General features: G+C 40.0%; 1 protein-coding gene across 1 annotated transcript in view; it reads right to left on the bottom strand.

Annotated features, from left to right (window-relative positions):
* PLEKHG7 (pleckstrin homology and RhoGEF domain containing G7) overlaps positions 1 to 14,553 on the bottom strand; it is a 30,249-nt gene extending 15,696 nt beyond the window's left edge. Inside the window, exons 1-7 of the mRNA XM_033514688.1 lie at positions 13,822 to 14,553; positions 12,645 to 12,667; positions 7,837 to 7,964; positions 6,558 to 6,598; positions 4,625 to 4,720; positions 3,507 to 3,656; positions 1,413 to 1,508 (exon numbers count right to left, since the gene is read on the bottom strand). Coding sequence (XP_033370579.1) covers positions 1,413 to 1,508; positions 3,507 to 3,656; positions 4,625 to 4,720; positions 6,558 to 6,598; positions 7,837 to 7,964; positions 12,645 to 12,667; positions 13,822 to 14,526 — 1,239 coding nt within the window. The 5' untranslated portion in view covers positions 14,527 to 14,553. The remainder of the gene's footprint in view (positions 1 to 1,412; positions 1,509 to 3,506; positions 3,657 to 4,624; positions 4,721 to 6,557; positions 6,599 to 7,836; positions 7,965 to 12,644; positions 12,668 to 13,821) is intronic.
* Between the last annotated feature and the right edge of the window lie 661 nt (positions 14,554 to 15,214).

Raw genomic sequence — 15,214 nt, 5'->3', positions numbered from 1 at the left:
CTGTAAAATGTATGAAAAAAGGCACCAAAGGCATTAAGAGCAGATTATTTTTTCCTACATTTAATCAATATTTAAAATATGCATAACAGATTATAATTTATTACTCATCAATAAGGACAACAAAATTAGAAAGCAAAGCAAGACTTTTTTTAGGATAATTTTCTCAAGACATGACCAAGTTTCACTCCAGCCAAGCTCAAAGCTAAGTGAAATACACACACACACACACACACTTATATATATATCCCACTCCCTTCTTTGAACAAGAACAAGAGAATCAAGAACCACACGCCTGCTGAACTCCAGTGGTTGCCTGCATGTACAGTCTTAGACCACAATAAGCCAAAGATGAAACCTATCAGCTAAAAATATTTTTCCTTGTATCTCCAAACCTACTGGTTGGTCATTTAGCAGCTCACCAGGTGTGAGGTCTGTGACTGAGCAGCAGTGCCCTGCTCCTGTGTTTGAGTTCTGGCAAATTGTCCCTGCTTTGAAGACCTTTCCCAATTTTCTTGTTTTGGCTACAAATGGAGAAATTCAGTCTTAGGGCAAGGCAATTACAGTAAGGGAAATAAATGGAACTAAACAGCTAATTTAGGGCATATGATGTGATTGTGAGTAGTTATTCAATTAAGGCAGCTGCAGAGTTCTTTCCAAAATTCACTTTGCAATGAAGGGTGACTTGTCCTGTAAAAGGGCCCTCTAGCTAAGAAATTTTGTTTTGTTCCTAAAGCAATGTGAAAGCTATTTTTGACTTAGGGGTTTTTAACTTTCAGGAGCTGAAAATGGTCTCCCAGCAAATGGCCAAAAGCAGCAAAGAGCTGGAGCACATCACAGCCAAGCCTTGTGGCCTCCCTCCTTCTGGACAATGCAGAGTAAGTAGTACATGAACACAGAACATCCAGCCTCTGTGGGAGAGATCCTTAAATTCGTGCCAAGGGAAACCTCAGCTGGAGAGAGGGGGTCAGCATTTTGTTTGGACTTGCTCTTTTGGAGTGGCACAACAGGCAGCAAAGTCTTTGTGTCCATCTGTTTGTTATGTAGTTATTTTGCCATTCTTACTGTTTTGCTGCAAGGATTGTGTTGTAGTTTCTCCTTACAAATCCTTTTAAAAGGTTTCTGCTTATGAGAATTCCTCTCAAACTTGATTTTTCTTCAGAAAGATCAGCCAAATGAGCTCTCTCCCATGTTTAAAATGCCATGTATCTTTGGCTGGCAATACAAGAGAATGATTTGTGCAGATGATATTTGACTCTCACTGATATCCCACAGAGAGAAGAAGAAAAGATGAATTATATGAACAAAGTTCCAAATGTAAGCATTGAAACTGAATACAAGCTTTTGGTTTGTTGTCTTTTTTTATTGGACTGATTAATTTCTGATCTGAGAAACACTTCTCTTTTTCTACCTACCTTGTTTAACTCCTCTAAATTTGCGAAAAGTCTCCACAAATCCACGTCCAAGAGAAATTCATTACTCTGGAGGTATTTTAGAGTGTTCATAAATATCTTTAAAACCAAAACAAATCCGTGTTAATTACTGTTTGTGCCAATTCAATAAATATTTTCCCCCTCCCCCGCCTCCCAAAATAACCTTTTTTACTGAAATTCTTATGAAAGGATCATTTGGTTTAGGGAGGGCAGAAGATGGCATTGTGAGAGAAGTTTCCTGATCTGCCTGAAGGTTAAATACTGAATTTTGTGCATAAGAGGGTATGTGTGATGTCTCTGGGGTTTCTCTGTGGTTACCATGGAGGCAGCTGTGTCCCTGCTGTGCCCTTGGGCAGAAGAGGGGCAAATGAGCCCCCTGCAGATCCCTGTGTGAAGGGCTTAGTAACATCAGAGTCACAGTTACACATTTCTGTGACCTTTCTAAATGTTTTCCTTCCTACCCCATGAATCTGCTGCTATCTAGATTGTTTAGAGTTGCTATGAGGAAAAAAAGATATTCTTGGATTAAGGTAAGTAGAGGTCCTGTGGAGGTTTTTCATCTCTTTGGATTATTTTATTAACCTGCATTGAGTGAAAACTCTGTGTGTATTTATTGGCTGTTTAAGATTTTATATTTTTTAAGCTGATTGAGATGTACTGACTCTGACCTGAATCTGAAAAGGGCTTAAAATTTACAGGTTACTGAGTAGACTTTTTTTGTTTATGTGTATAAAGTGTTATGAAAAAATCCCATCACCCAGGTGCCAAGACTGAATAGCTAGTGAGAGTGTTTGCTTAGCCTTGTGTAATTCTTTAGTTACCATGACCAGGTTACCTGAGAGCTTAAATTTATGGTGGATTTATGGTGGTCTTAAAGCTCCCTGTGGAGATTCATTAAAATCAGTGGAATATTTCTATACTTGGAAGTAACCAGGTACCTTTAAAACTGGTAACCCAAATGCAATGGGTTCATTCTGTAGTGGGAGAATTTGGGAAGCTGGCATGGACTGAACAGTTCATCGTTCATGGGCCATGCAGGGCTGGCTGAGGCTTGTCTGTGGGTTCCTACATCAGACTCACAAGGAGCCTGCATGCCTGCTGTTATCAGCTTTCTTCCCAGTATTCCACTTTTTAAACTTTCCAGATTTCTAAATAAAATGTAGAGAAAGAAGAATGCTCTTCTCCTACCTTGAACCAATAGCTGGTCCTGTTATCCTGTTTTCTGTGCCTTCCTGTTTTGTCCCACCAAGGAGGAATTCAGCCTACTCCTCTATTTATTTCCTTTACTTTGAAGTAGCTCTTGTATTGTCCAGGCTAACTTTTCAGCAAAATGGAAAGTGTTTCACAAATCTCTTTTCTTTGACTTAATAAAAATTCAGAAATTGTCTGTGCCAAGTAAGAGAAAAATGGTAGGACAATATTTGTGGAAGCTTCCATCCTTTTAAATGGATACATTAACTTTTGATGTATGGTGAATATAAATAGTGCAGCTATTCTTCTAACAGTATTTAATGTTCCTGTCCATATTTCAAGATCTTAAAATTCACTTTATTCGAGATAATATAGAGTTTTTGGGTGAGGAGTTGTTTTAAGTATACTTGTTTTCATGGAACATTAAAACTACAGATTTGCTGAATTCTGAGGTTTTCATGCTCCAGTCAGGATTATCTAACCACAGCTCTCTCTGAAGTTAAATGACAAATATAGTGTTGCACACCAGCAACATTAGCAATTGGGATAGTCCAGTACAGAAATTACCATTTGGAGCATGGCTTCAGTACCGTGTTTGTGAGAGGACTAATGGAATATCAGTTGAATATCCTGGGAAGCTCTGCAGTCAGATGGTAATTGCAAAGCACTAGATTCCATCACTGGAAAGTGATGTTCAGAAGAAGAGATACCAGCATGGAGACAGAAAAGGGAGCTATGGAAACAGGATGAGCAGGCAAGGGGGGAGAAAAAGGCAGGTGCTCATTCCCCCATGGACCTCTAATGAGAGGTTTCAGGTGGCTTTGTGTCCATCACAGCAGAACAAACAACGTTTCATTATTTTTGCGAAGTGAAATCTGACGTTACCATCTTGAGAACCAGCAAATGATCCAGAAAGTATGTGCATTCACTTGTGAAAAGCTCCCACACTGCTGCTTCTTTTTTCGCTTCTAACTGGCTGTTGGCATCTTTCTGCTCAGTTTGTTGCTCATTCATAAACTCGTGCCAAGATTTACTCTATTGATTGAAGAAGAAAGAAAACTGCCATTGGTTGCATCAGCTTCCTCAGACCTTATGGAAAGAATCTATGTCCTATTTACTGTGTAAAATCTGCTATTTACCAGTATTAGCGATTTTTCTTCTGAAGGCTTGAAAGTTCCTTTAAATATTTTAAAACCTGCCATTCTCCTCTAAAATACAATATGAACACACAGAATTTGAAAGTAACATAGCAGGATAGTCTATGTTTAGGTAAGTTGTATCAAAAATTAGTGGGAAGATTGCAAATGCTAAGGAATTTGATCTGTTGTGCTGCTCTTGGGTGGATGGTATCTTATTTTCTGGATGATAAAATCAAGGTACCAAAGGACGAAGTCTTTATAAGTCATTCTTTATAGTCACTTGGAAATTGTTTTGTTTAGTCCTATGGTGGCCACTCTGACATTATGGATTTGTTCCAAAGTCAGATGTGTGTGTATATATATATATATATATATGTTAGGTTTACTTCAGAGAGGGAATGGTGTTAGGAGGCTAGGGGCCAGAAGCCTTGTTTTTCTGGCAGACAGGCTTTGGTGCCTTTTCTGCAGCCAAACCTTGCTGTTGGCACTGACCTCCATGTACTGCCTTTGAACACAGTAATGGGGGTGGCTGTGTCCCATTTGACCTCTCTCTGATGCTTCTTTTCCCAGACCTGTAGGTGCTGTTGAGAAGGTTGCCTTGATACCCTTTTCTGAATGTGGTACCTCCCTGATCTAGGGCAGCCTGGAACCCTGGCAAAATCCACATGTTTTTGAGGGCCCTTGCAAACCTACTCTGACCCTCCATTTCAAATGACAAAAATATACCATATACTTATGAATTAATTCAACAGAAAGGTCTCATATCCAGATTAATGAACTGAGAAATGTTAGCTTATAAAGAACACAAAATCCATCCTTCCATCCTTAAGTATCCTTGATACAGTATACTGAGTATTTTGATACCTTAAAGCAGAAGAATTCATCTCTGCAGCAGTCTATGATCTTAAGAGTTGAAAGACAATTTTCCAGATCAGATGCTTGCTTCTGTTTGTCTTTACCCTGTTGAATGACAAAAAACCACCCTGACTCATACAGTGTTTTGAAGCCTGTTAAGAAATGTACCCAGCTCTGTAACCTTGCCCTAATCTGTAAGGAGTTTGCCCTTAAATGAGTGATTTCTTTATATTTCCAGGCTCTTCTACACAGAGACAAGGCACTGATGGCAAGTTTCTTTGTAGCTGTGGGTGGGGTGTGTAAATGCATCAGTTTTGGACATGTAAGACCTTATTTACATAATACACAAGTCTTTGACAGGGAAATCATTGGCATGGCAACAGGCAATGAGCTGCCCTTGGAAGACAGAACAAATGAAATGTTTTGCTTCCCTTAGCACTGTCAGAGATAGGGGACAACAGATTCATAGTTGAAATCCTGTCATAGGTATACAAATTTATGTGTTTGTTTATTTATTTATTTTAATTTTTTTAGCTACATATGGAAAAAGCTCCTTGGTCATTTGCAGAGTAGTGCAGTGTAAAATGAGCATTCAGAAAGCTAAAAGAGCAGCAGGAGTTTGTGTGAGGGACCATGAAATAAAAACAATTGCTTTTGTTTCAGCTTTGTTTATTCAGGCCTTGTAAAAAATTTAAACATTATTTATGAACTCTCATTTAGTGCTGTGGGCACAGAGTTATAAGGTGTTTGCCTAAGTTTTATCTGTTCTCTGGAACAGTATATTCCCACTTCATGGATTTCTATTGCTTGAACTTTAGGCACTGAACTCCAGCCAATTTTGAAATATGTGTTTGATTAACATATTTGAAACTTAGGATTTAAGTTCAGCTCCTAATTTTGAAAGATAGATTGAAATGGAGCAGAAAAAAATAATGCAGTTAATATATATGCACACTGAATCAGTGTACCAGCAAATGAATCTTCATGAATTAAACTTTATGGCATTTAATAGTCTTAAAAATCACTTTTGTCTAAATATCAAATGCTTTTTATTGCAGGTTTAAAATATTTTGCTGAATTAAAAAATCCTCAGGTTTAGATTATGTTCCTTCAAATGCTATGAAACTGCTATCAAATGAAGATGGAATTCTTGTACATATTAACCTGAGCATTGGTTCTGTATGCACAAACTATTTGATAAAATGCAAAAAATACTGGGAAGGGACTGTTCTTAATTACATGCTTAGGGAGAAAAAGTTATCAAGACACTTGTAAATAATATTTTGAATGCTGAACTGTACACAGAAAGGAAATTCAGATACCTTCCTAAGAAAAAGTTTTCATCAATGGAAAATACAAGAGTTGTATTAGACAAGGAAATTCCCTGAGTTGTGCTTTCAGTGGAGTGTGAGGGCACCATGAGGACAGGAAAGGTCTAAGAAAGTGTCCTGGAATGCTATGTTATAGGTAAAGCTTAGATCCCTTCCATGTGAGTGGGAGTTCATCACATTCTCCAAAGCCCTAAGGCATGCAGAAAACACAGGATACACAATGGTCAAAGCAACGATGCAAGTGATTTGTCGACCTTGTGCTGCCTTCACCAAGGGAGATGCACTGGGCCTGCTGCCACCCCTGAATGACAACTCATCCCACTCTGCCCTCCTGCTGCCAAGGACACCTCTCCTCCCACCACCCACAGGGATGGGCAGCAGTGGCTGTGTTTTCATGTGCATCACATGCAGTGGCAGCTCTGGAGCCACCCAATCTTCATTGCAGATTAATGTGCAAGCAGTCCCAGGGTGGGCTGAGAGCTCTGAGTTCAGCTCACCTGCTGGCTGCCTTTCTCCAAGGGCAAGAAAGTCAAGAAGCTGTTTTTACCCAGGTTAGTTGTGGAATAAAGCAAGGTCAGTGCAAGGAAAAATAAAATGGTAAAAATACTCACAACTCCTCTTTTGGCAAATGGCCACTTTGACTTTTTGGACTCTAATGGGTAAAACAAATGTTATCAGTAAGGAAACAGATAAAAAAAGAAAACTGTTATTTATATTATTTATATATGCAGCTTACAGACTATACCCTACTTGGCTCATATTTAATACTTGAGTTTAAGTAGTTTATAGGCACCAGACTTAAAACCTATTAGACTTGTTGGGTTCCTCCCAGCAAGAATTATGACTATTTGTCGTGGGACCTTGGATGGTGCTAAACACTCCTACTTGTTGCAGGTGATCACTATATGATTGCAGTTCTTTACCTGGGAAAGCCATCATACCTCAAGCCAGTTTTTAAAGGTGTTGTTTTAAAGCAAGAATTAGTCTATGCCTTCTCGCTATGGTAACTTGGAGTTATGCAGGTATTTAAATCTCCAGTGAATAAACCATCCTACAAGCTCTAAGCCTCAGATCTGTCATGGGGCTGGCACAGTCAGGCAGACTGTAATTTGTATCCTTGGTGAGGCACAGGAGAAGCTGGGGATCTAGATTTAGGAATGCACTGGTGACTTGTGAGGAATGACTGTGTTCAGCAAGAAATCTGAAAAGGTTTTTTTATGTGGCACCCATCTTTGGGTGTGTGACAGGGAATCACAGTCAAAACTTTGTGTTTCTGGATTTTGAAGGTCTTGGCCATTCTGGGAATGGCTGGCTTATTTGCTGTCATGAAAATGCTGGCTGTGACCTTGGCTGACTTGCTTTTTGAGAAAGTTTTGATCTCTGGCCACCAGGATCTCTGCCAATCACACCTCACACTATACTATATTCTACAGTAGCTGTTTGTGGAAATTACTTGCAGGTCTGCAGTTTTGGAAAGTCTTGTGAGCAACCTCTAGCCATGAATTGGGTTTGCTTTCCTTGTGATCAGAGCACTTCTGCAAAGGATAGCATGGGCCACTTTTGTCTCTGCTTGAAGCTGTGGAAGTAGGAAATTGTACCTCATCTGCTTCCAGATGGAGATCTTGGCCTGGGTTCTGGTTGCTCCTAGCCTGTGGAGGAGCAATGTGATCTGTGTCCTACCCTCTCCTCAACTTGCATTTTACATTCAACAGTAAAATATGGGGTTGGGTTGGGAGGGGGAATTTTAGAATTGGCATTGCAGTCACTTTGGTGTGGGATCCCCCACAAAGGCTGTCACCTCCTCATTGTATCCATCCTCCCTCCCATCCCTCATGTTCCAGTCCCAGCTTTTGCTGGGCTCAGAGGAGCAAAGCCCACACTGTGTCTGACCTGCACTGAGCAGGAAGGATGAGCAGGGCAGGTAGTCCATGGCACTGTCTGACACCAGGAGGTCTCCAGGGAACACCTCGAGTCCCGGCAGACTCACCACCAGGGAGCTGCGCCTGCGCTCCGCTGATCTGTGGGATGCAACAACAACACTCGTCATCTCTGTCCGCTTGAGGCTGCAGGGGAAGCTTCTGGAGGGCTCCTTGCTGATATGGGGGCAATCAGCTAAAAAACCAAATCACAGGAACTGTGATATAATGTGTTAAAAGGACAACGAGTAGAGAATTTCAGTGATTGACAGAAAATACCTAATTGTCTTTTCAACTCCACATTGTTGCTGAGATCAAGGTTCTTATGGTCATGGCTTGCCTCAGATAATAAGTAGATAATAAGAGCATGTAAATATTGAAAATTCCTGTTTTTTTCTGAGGTTAGACAAAAAGTGACTGGGGATTTTAGAATCTGTGTTTTGGCAGTGGAATTTAAAGGAGCAATTATATACTGTTTTTAGCTGACATGTGACTTGTTACTTTTAACCTTCCTGTAATGCAGGTGATTTCAAGAAAAGACAGCATACTAGTGAAAGAGTAAAAATGTTAGGTTTTAAAAAAAATCATTTAACCTTTTGATAGTTTGCTCTATTTTCTTTCTAAGTATTTTTGGCATTTTTTCCTGCTATTTCAAATATTTTGAATGTAATATGACTCAGTGGTCCTACTGATTGAAAACAAATGTCTCTTTCCAACTATTGTTGTTCCTAATGGAAAACATTTTCCAGGATCTAGGTCGAGTAAGAAAAGTGACACAGGCATTCTGTATCCAGCAGTGTGTTTGTGCCAGAGGCTTCTTGCGTTCACATACAGAAACTGTTGGTTCATATTAAAAACATTTTTGTATTTTGCTAATAACTCACACTGATACCTTATGAATTGTTTTAGTAAATGCTGCAGAGGGACTGCTGTCTGCAGCTGCTGTTGCCTTCAATTGACTGATAGATGAATACTGCATTAGGGCTCAGAGGGTCAGTAATTCAGTAGCTGAGGGAGGAGGCACAAAATACATGTATATATATATATATATATAAATTCTATTTTTCAGTCACCACTTATTGTGCATGGTATTTTTGGTCAGTTAAGCATGATTCTTACTGAGATCTTTTTTTGTCTAGGCAGCTATCTTACTGTGAATATCTAGCATTTGCCACCCTTGGTGTGAAACCTGGCAGGTATATTTTTTCTTTTAAGTGCATGAATAGTTACTTGACAGCTTATCAGCTGACAGATGAGCTCTGAGGTAGAGAACTAGGATTTGATATGTATAGTAGGACATTTTTTATGACCTGACAGTGACATTGCTTGCAATTGCCTTAGCTAAACAATTGAATGGTCTAGATGAAAGCTGCTCCTAACAAGAGAAAGGTCTGTAGGCTATCAGGAGGGCAACTTTAACACTTGAACCATGGACATATCAGGGCTTAAAAACTCTGTCTTGAGGAGCTTCAATGTGCAATGCAGGAGTTCTTTGAAAGTTTTCCTGCTAGTTCTACTGAATGGAGAACATAGGATCTATTTATTTGGCTTTGGGGTTTACAATGAAACTCTGTGGTTTCTCATGAAATTGATCTCTCAGTATGTGGTTTGAGAGCTTTAATGGATGGGGGGGTCTGTTTCTTGGCTGTCTGCAAGCCCATACCAGTGCAAGGGAGAGGAGTTCCTCTCAGGAGTACCTTCCTGAGACATGCACTGAGTGCTACCCAATGCAAGTTTTCAGTGCTGGTAATGATTGTAGTAAGATGCCACTGAAACCTCTGGTTATTACATAACACAATCTCTCAGGCAGCTGGGCTATTCTACAAGTCAGGTGCTGCAATATAGTACAAGGATAATCCTCAAAGGTGTTATTACTGCACTAGGAAATTCAGGAGATTTATTTAAGCTTGGCTTAACAGTAAGATTTTCCCAGTATATTGTTGAATTTTAAAGCATCTAGCCTACTGCTATTTTCACAATATATTTGAAGCTGCAGGCTAGTGGCTTATGAAGGCTAATAATGGAAGCACAGAGTCACTGTAACTGAGTTAAATGATATTATTGACCAGATCAAAAAGGCTTTAAACTTCAGGCACACATATGGCTAAACAAGCTCTTCATGTGAAATGTGAAGACCATTCATGAAAGTTCACAATGTGAAATGTGGGGGCATGGCAAGATCACTGGGGTCTCTGTCTACAGTATACCTTTGCAATCTGGTGGGCCTGGGCTGGTTAAAGGCTTACATGTCTAAATTATATACTCATTATTTCAGAGATGGAAGCACAGGTATCTGTGGTTTCCTGGCCTGATGCCTGTAGACATACTGAATACATCAGAGGCTTCTGTTGTTTTTTTGTCTGGAGAAATTAAATTACTGAAGTGCTAGACACTCGAGGAAGGTATTTGGACTCCCTGATTCAAAAAGTTAGCATGGAAAATGGCCTATTGTCAAGAATAAAATGTTTATATGATTGCATAAGGAGTTAGGTTTAGTGTAATGGACTCCATCCTGTGCAATGGGCTCTAGGATGACCCTGCTTGAGCAGAGAGCTTGTAACAGACAAGTCACTATGGTCCTTCCCAACCTTACCCACTCTGTGATTCTGTGACACTTTACAGCTGTGTGAAACATTAAAAGGAAATACTTCAAGATAGATGAGCCCAGCTCCTTCAAGGCATTGAGTATGATCTGTCTTGGCAGTTACTGTGAAGGCTCTTCATCAGCTGATTTGCTGTAGGAAATAGTGAGATGCAGTTTTCCACCCAGCCTCTGATAATGCTGAATGGTGCAAGGAGAAAAGGAGATCAGAGTAAACCTGAGGGTTTTTTTACCAATGTTTTCTTGCATGACAATGCTGGTTTAGCATCTCACCTTCTCTGTTGCCACATATACCTCTGTGCCACCCCTTTTGCCCTTTTTGGTTATTTATTTTGGATGGTTCTTCATAAACATAATCAGCTCAGCAAATTGCCATGTGACATGGATGTGCTGGCATTCCTGGCTGTTCAAAATGACTATGAGTGCATTAAGGAAGTTTTTTGAAAGTACAGTTTGGGAGAGGGGAGAAGAGATGTTCATTAAAACTGAAGGACAGAGGTATGATTTTACCCAGGACAGTATGTAAGTCAGTCTTGGAGAAGGGTTGCCAGATGTCCTAATGTGCTTCTAGATGGAGAGAATAATCTGACATGTCAACAGTTTTTGCTCGCTTTGATAAGAAGGGATTAGCTGTTAAGGAGTTACACTAATCTTAATAAAGGAGGAGCTGAATACAGGTTTAACCTAGACCTTGGACCAAATTAAATTTGACAAAAAATGTTTAAAGCAGAAACAGATGCATTTTTTAATATATTTTTGCACATATGTATCTAGATAGAATTCATAAAATTCATAATCCCACCCACCTTTTGACAATCTTTCCTGCTGGTGCCTATGGAAAAAATCTTGGATTGTTTCCTTGGGTTGTGTTTTCTTGATTTTAAAAGGTGTCTGGATAGAAATCCAAAGTCAATACCCTAGCTGGCATATAGTTACTTCCCTCTTGAAGCCACTATAGGCAAGCAGCACCAAGAGAAGGTGTGTACACTAAATGTTAGGTGTTCTCCTGTTAAACTGTCTGCATTCAGTATCTTCAATTTCTCCCCTGAAGTTTGTTGCACATCATGCAAATCTTCATGCTGACAGTGAATATTTATGTATTCCTCTTTTGAGTTGGATCAGAGCAGACCCTTCCCACAAAAGGTACAGATCTCTTGTTTTCACATCCAGATAAAAAGATGTTTCCCTCCCCTGCTTGCTCCAACTCCATTGTAATTTCAAAATGCTAGAGAGTGGGTTGGAAATTGCAACAGTTCAGAACATCTAGGAGGTCTCTTCTACAATGAACATGTTATTTCAAATGCATGCACACTTCTCTTGAATCTCATCTAGGAAGCAGCATTGTGTTAAGGACTCCTAGAATGTATCATCAGTCTGCTCCAAACCACCCAGTCCCAAACATCCTTGAGGGGACCATGCAGTACAGTGAACACCACTCCATCAATGAGAAAGGGGTGGTTATTAATGGAGGTACTATCTCTGGCTTCCTTGTTGTGTGGGGAGAGAAGAAAACTTCCCTTCTGTAAACATTTGAACATCTTAAAGAAAGAAATATATCTTTATCCAAATAATTTCTAACAGAACTTTTACTTTCTGATAATTGTTTCGAAGACCTTCACACAATTCACTGCACAGGTCTATGGTATGCAACACTCTTGTCTGCACTAATGTATAAAATCCATGTATTCTATGTATCCTTAGTCTGTAGGATTAACAATCCCATTCTCCAGTAGCACTCCTAGGCCTTCTTTGCTCATGTATAAGAAGAATTTTGAGCTGTTCTGCTAGCTCCTTTGCACCCTTTTCCCTTCCACAAACATCTGAATAATGTCATTCAAGATTATGAGATATTTCACATTCTTCAAGCTGAAATTTGGCACTGCTAAGCCAAACAACCGGACCTTTTGGCATTTAGTTCCTAGTGCAAAGCTCCCCGATGATCCGGATGAAATATTGCGTGAAATGTAGCTAAATGTGCTAGGGAGAGGGCCACCTTTGAAAGAAAATCTCATTAAAAAGTTTAGTGAGCTGGTGACAGGCATTTCACATAGCAAATCTACAAATTAAGGTTGAGTTATATGTACATGACTCAATGTCCGGTTTTGTCTTGGAGTGAAGCAAATTCATTAAAAATGTAGGAGAGTCAAGCTTAGAATCAGATAAAATAAGTATGTGCATACCTTTGCATGGACAGTCCACTCTCCTGAAAGAAAGTGAGATATTCTTAGTTACTTGGTCAGAAAGCAAGCAAGCAATCTGATTTTTTGTGAAAAAGGAACTCCTTTGTAAAGGGAAGTGTACTAATAATAGTGTAATAGGCTTGGACATGGGCTAATTAATTTCACAGTCGAGGAACAAGGAGAATTCTTTTGATATCCAGAATGTTTTCTGTATTTGAAGGGAGAAGAAAAATAGCTTTTGGTTTGTAGTGCAAAGCTAACCAGTTAGTGAAGAACTCTACACCTATTTGCCACCATCCACCCGCAGTAAATCTGTGCGTAGGCGGTTTGCATAAGGACAGAGTCAAATGTGTGTGTGAATTCCACTGCCTCTGCCGTTAACAGTGGGAGGTCTTTGAGAGCAGATCTGGTAGCAAACCTGGCTTGCAAAAAAGCCTCTCCTTTTGTCCTTGTGGAGAGCTGAATTGTAGTTTCCTGCCCTTGAAAGATGCAGGGTTTGCTCCTCCCTTGCTTATTTCTCTTTACTGATGCTGACGCTCACTGGACCAAGGTTTCTTTCTTTTCAGAAGAGATTGCACAATTGCTTCTTTGTTTATGGAGCTGGACATAAAAAGGAAGAAGTGCCAGTGAGCTAGGTAAGTGGAAATAAATAAAGGGAATGGTACCTCTTCCTTTGGTAGTAGCAGACCTTAAGTTTGACTCAACCAACTTGACTCTTGGTTTTATTATGTTTAGTAAAGCCATTCAGCAAAACAGAATAGAGAACTTCCCTGTCTTAGGAATAATACTGCTGAAGGGTTAAAGAGTGGGTTGAAAGAAAATAGTCTTCTAAAATGCAGTCCTAAACAGGATAAATTACTTCATCTTGCTCTTCCATATCCTCACCAACAGTTGTACTGGTGAATGGACAGAGGTGGGAAAGGGTGGCCATGTACAGGAGTGGACTAAGCTAACCTGGTCACCAAGGAACAAGGCCGGAACTGATGTCTATTGCTGATTTGAGAAGAAAAATCTCCTTTCCCTTTAAGTGTAGAAGTTGGTCTGCTGTATTAAAGGATCATGGTCCAACTTGCAGTTCAGGTTAAGAACTGCGGTTTTATTTGTGCACTGGCCCATGATGGACCAACACTGAAAATGAAAGATGGAAAAAGAGGTTGCATCCTCCTATTCCTCTTACCTGGACACCTACCCAAAGTGTAGGGCCTGGGCGGGGCAGTCTCGTAGGAAGTGTAGCAGAGTTGGCTCTCCAAGAGTTTCTGGGTGGTGCATTGGGACTGCCATTGCTGAGAGGATCCTCTTGGCTTGGAAGCTTTGACCTGGGTAGGTCAGACTCTGGAGCTGCTACAGTTCTCTCAGACTTGGCTTTGGATGACAATAATTTTGCATGGACACAAGAAGGCAGTGACAGTGAAGAAACTGTAATGCACCGAGGTGGGCTCTTACAAATGTGATGGAGAGAGCCAGTGTATTCCTTCTGATTCCCCAGCTGAGCTGTGTCAGAACAGTCCTGAAATGACAGTGCTTGTGAGGCAGAGGCCATCCTTAGGCGCCTTAAAGTTGGAGAAGTGGAAATTCTGGCACGAGCGTGACGGTCGAACTGGAAAGGCGCATGGTGGAACCCAATGCACTCCTCTGTAGGAAGCCTCAGAAGTGAAGGCTCTGTGTAAGCTTGTCTGAGAATGTAGTCCTCTGGAGGCAAGGTGGTGTCCACACAAACTGGTACTGCCTGCTTTTCAGAGGAACTGAAGACATCTTCTGGGCTGCTGCTTTTAGACAAAGCAGGATTTTCTTTATGGAGATCAGCTTCTCTGTCTGGAGGTTCCACACTGGTGCAGGTTTCTTTGACCAGGTCTGGAGAATAATCAGAGCTTGGTTGTTGCATTCTGAATTTGCAGCATGAAGATTTATATCTATGCGTACCTAGGAAACATGATCAGAATGAGTTCTTACAAACTTGCCATATGAATTTTCAAGTGGGAAAATAAGCAAATGGAAAAAATATCCAATCAAAACAAGGCAGATACACGCACCTGCATGGAAACAATTACCTTTGCATTGAATCTTGCTTAAATTCAGATTTCAACAGGTTCAGGACTCAATTTTGGCAAGCAGTTAAAACAGCTGCTAACTATGAGAATGCCAGCAGTGTCAGCTTCAGTCAGTAGAATTAATTGGATGGTAAAGAGCAACTGTGTTTAGAAGCTCTGCTCATCTGGTACTGCAGCTGCCTGATTTCTGGTTGCCACTCCCCCATGGATAAATGAGATTGTAGCACTGCTGTACATGGGATAAAAATGAAATCACTTGTTCTCAGAACTTGTTGCAAAATTCTTCGTGTACAAATACTAATTTCTTGCTAAAGAAAAGATTGCTAGTCTTAAGAAAATATAAATTTAACAGTTAGGTAAGGTATGTCTCATCACTCTTGCTTTCTTTTCAGCCTAAAGGTATTTTGTAGTAAACATTATGTATATGTTGCAATTAAATAATGAAGAAAATTATTTATATTAATAACTTATTGGTTGATTAATCAGTAAATAATCTTATGTTCTTTTATTTATGAAGCTTTG

The sequence above is a fragment of the Parus major genome, chromosome 1A, assembly GCF_001522545.3.
Source record: "Parus major isolate Abel chromosome 1A, Parus_major1.1, whole genome shotgun sequence".
Taxonomy (NCBI): domain Eukaryota; kingdom Metazoa; phylum Chordata; class Aves; order Passeriformes; family Paridae; genus Parus; species Parus major.
The sequence above is the reverse complement of the archived record's forward strand: the minus strand, read 5'-3'. Positions and strand labels throughout refer to the sequence as shown.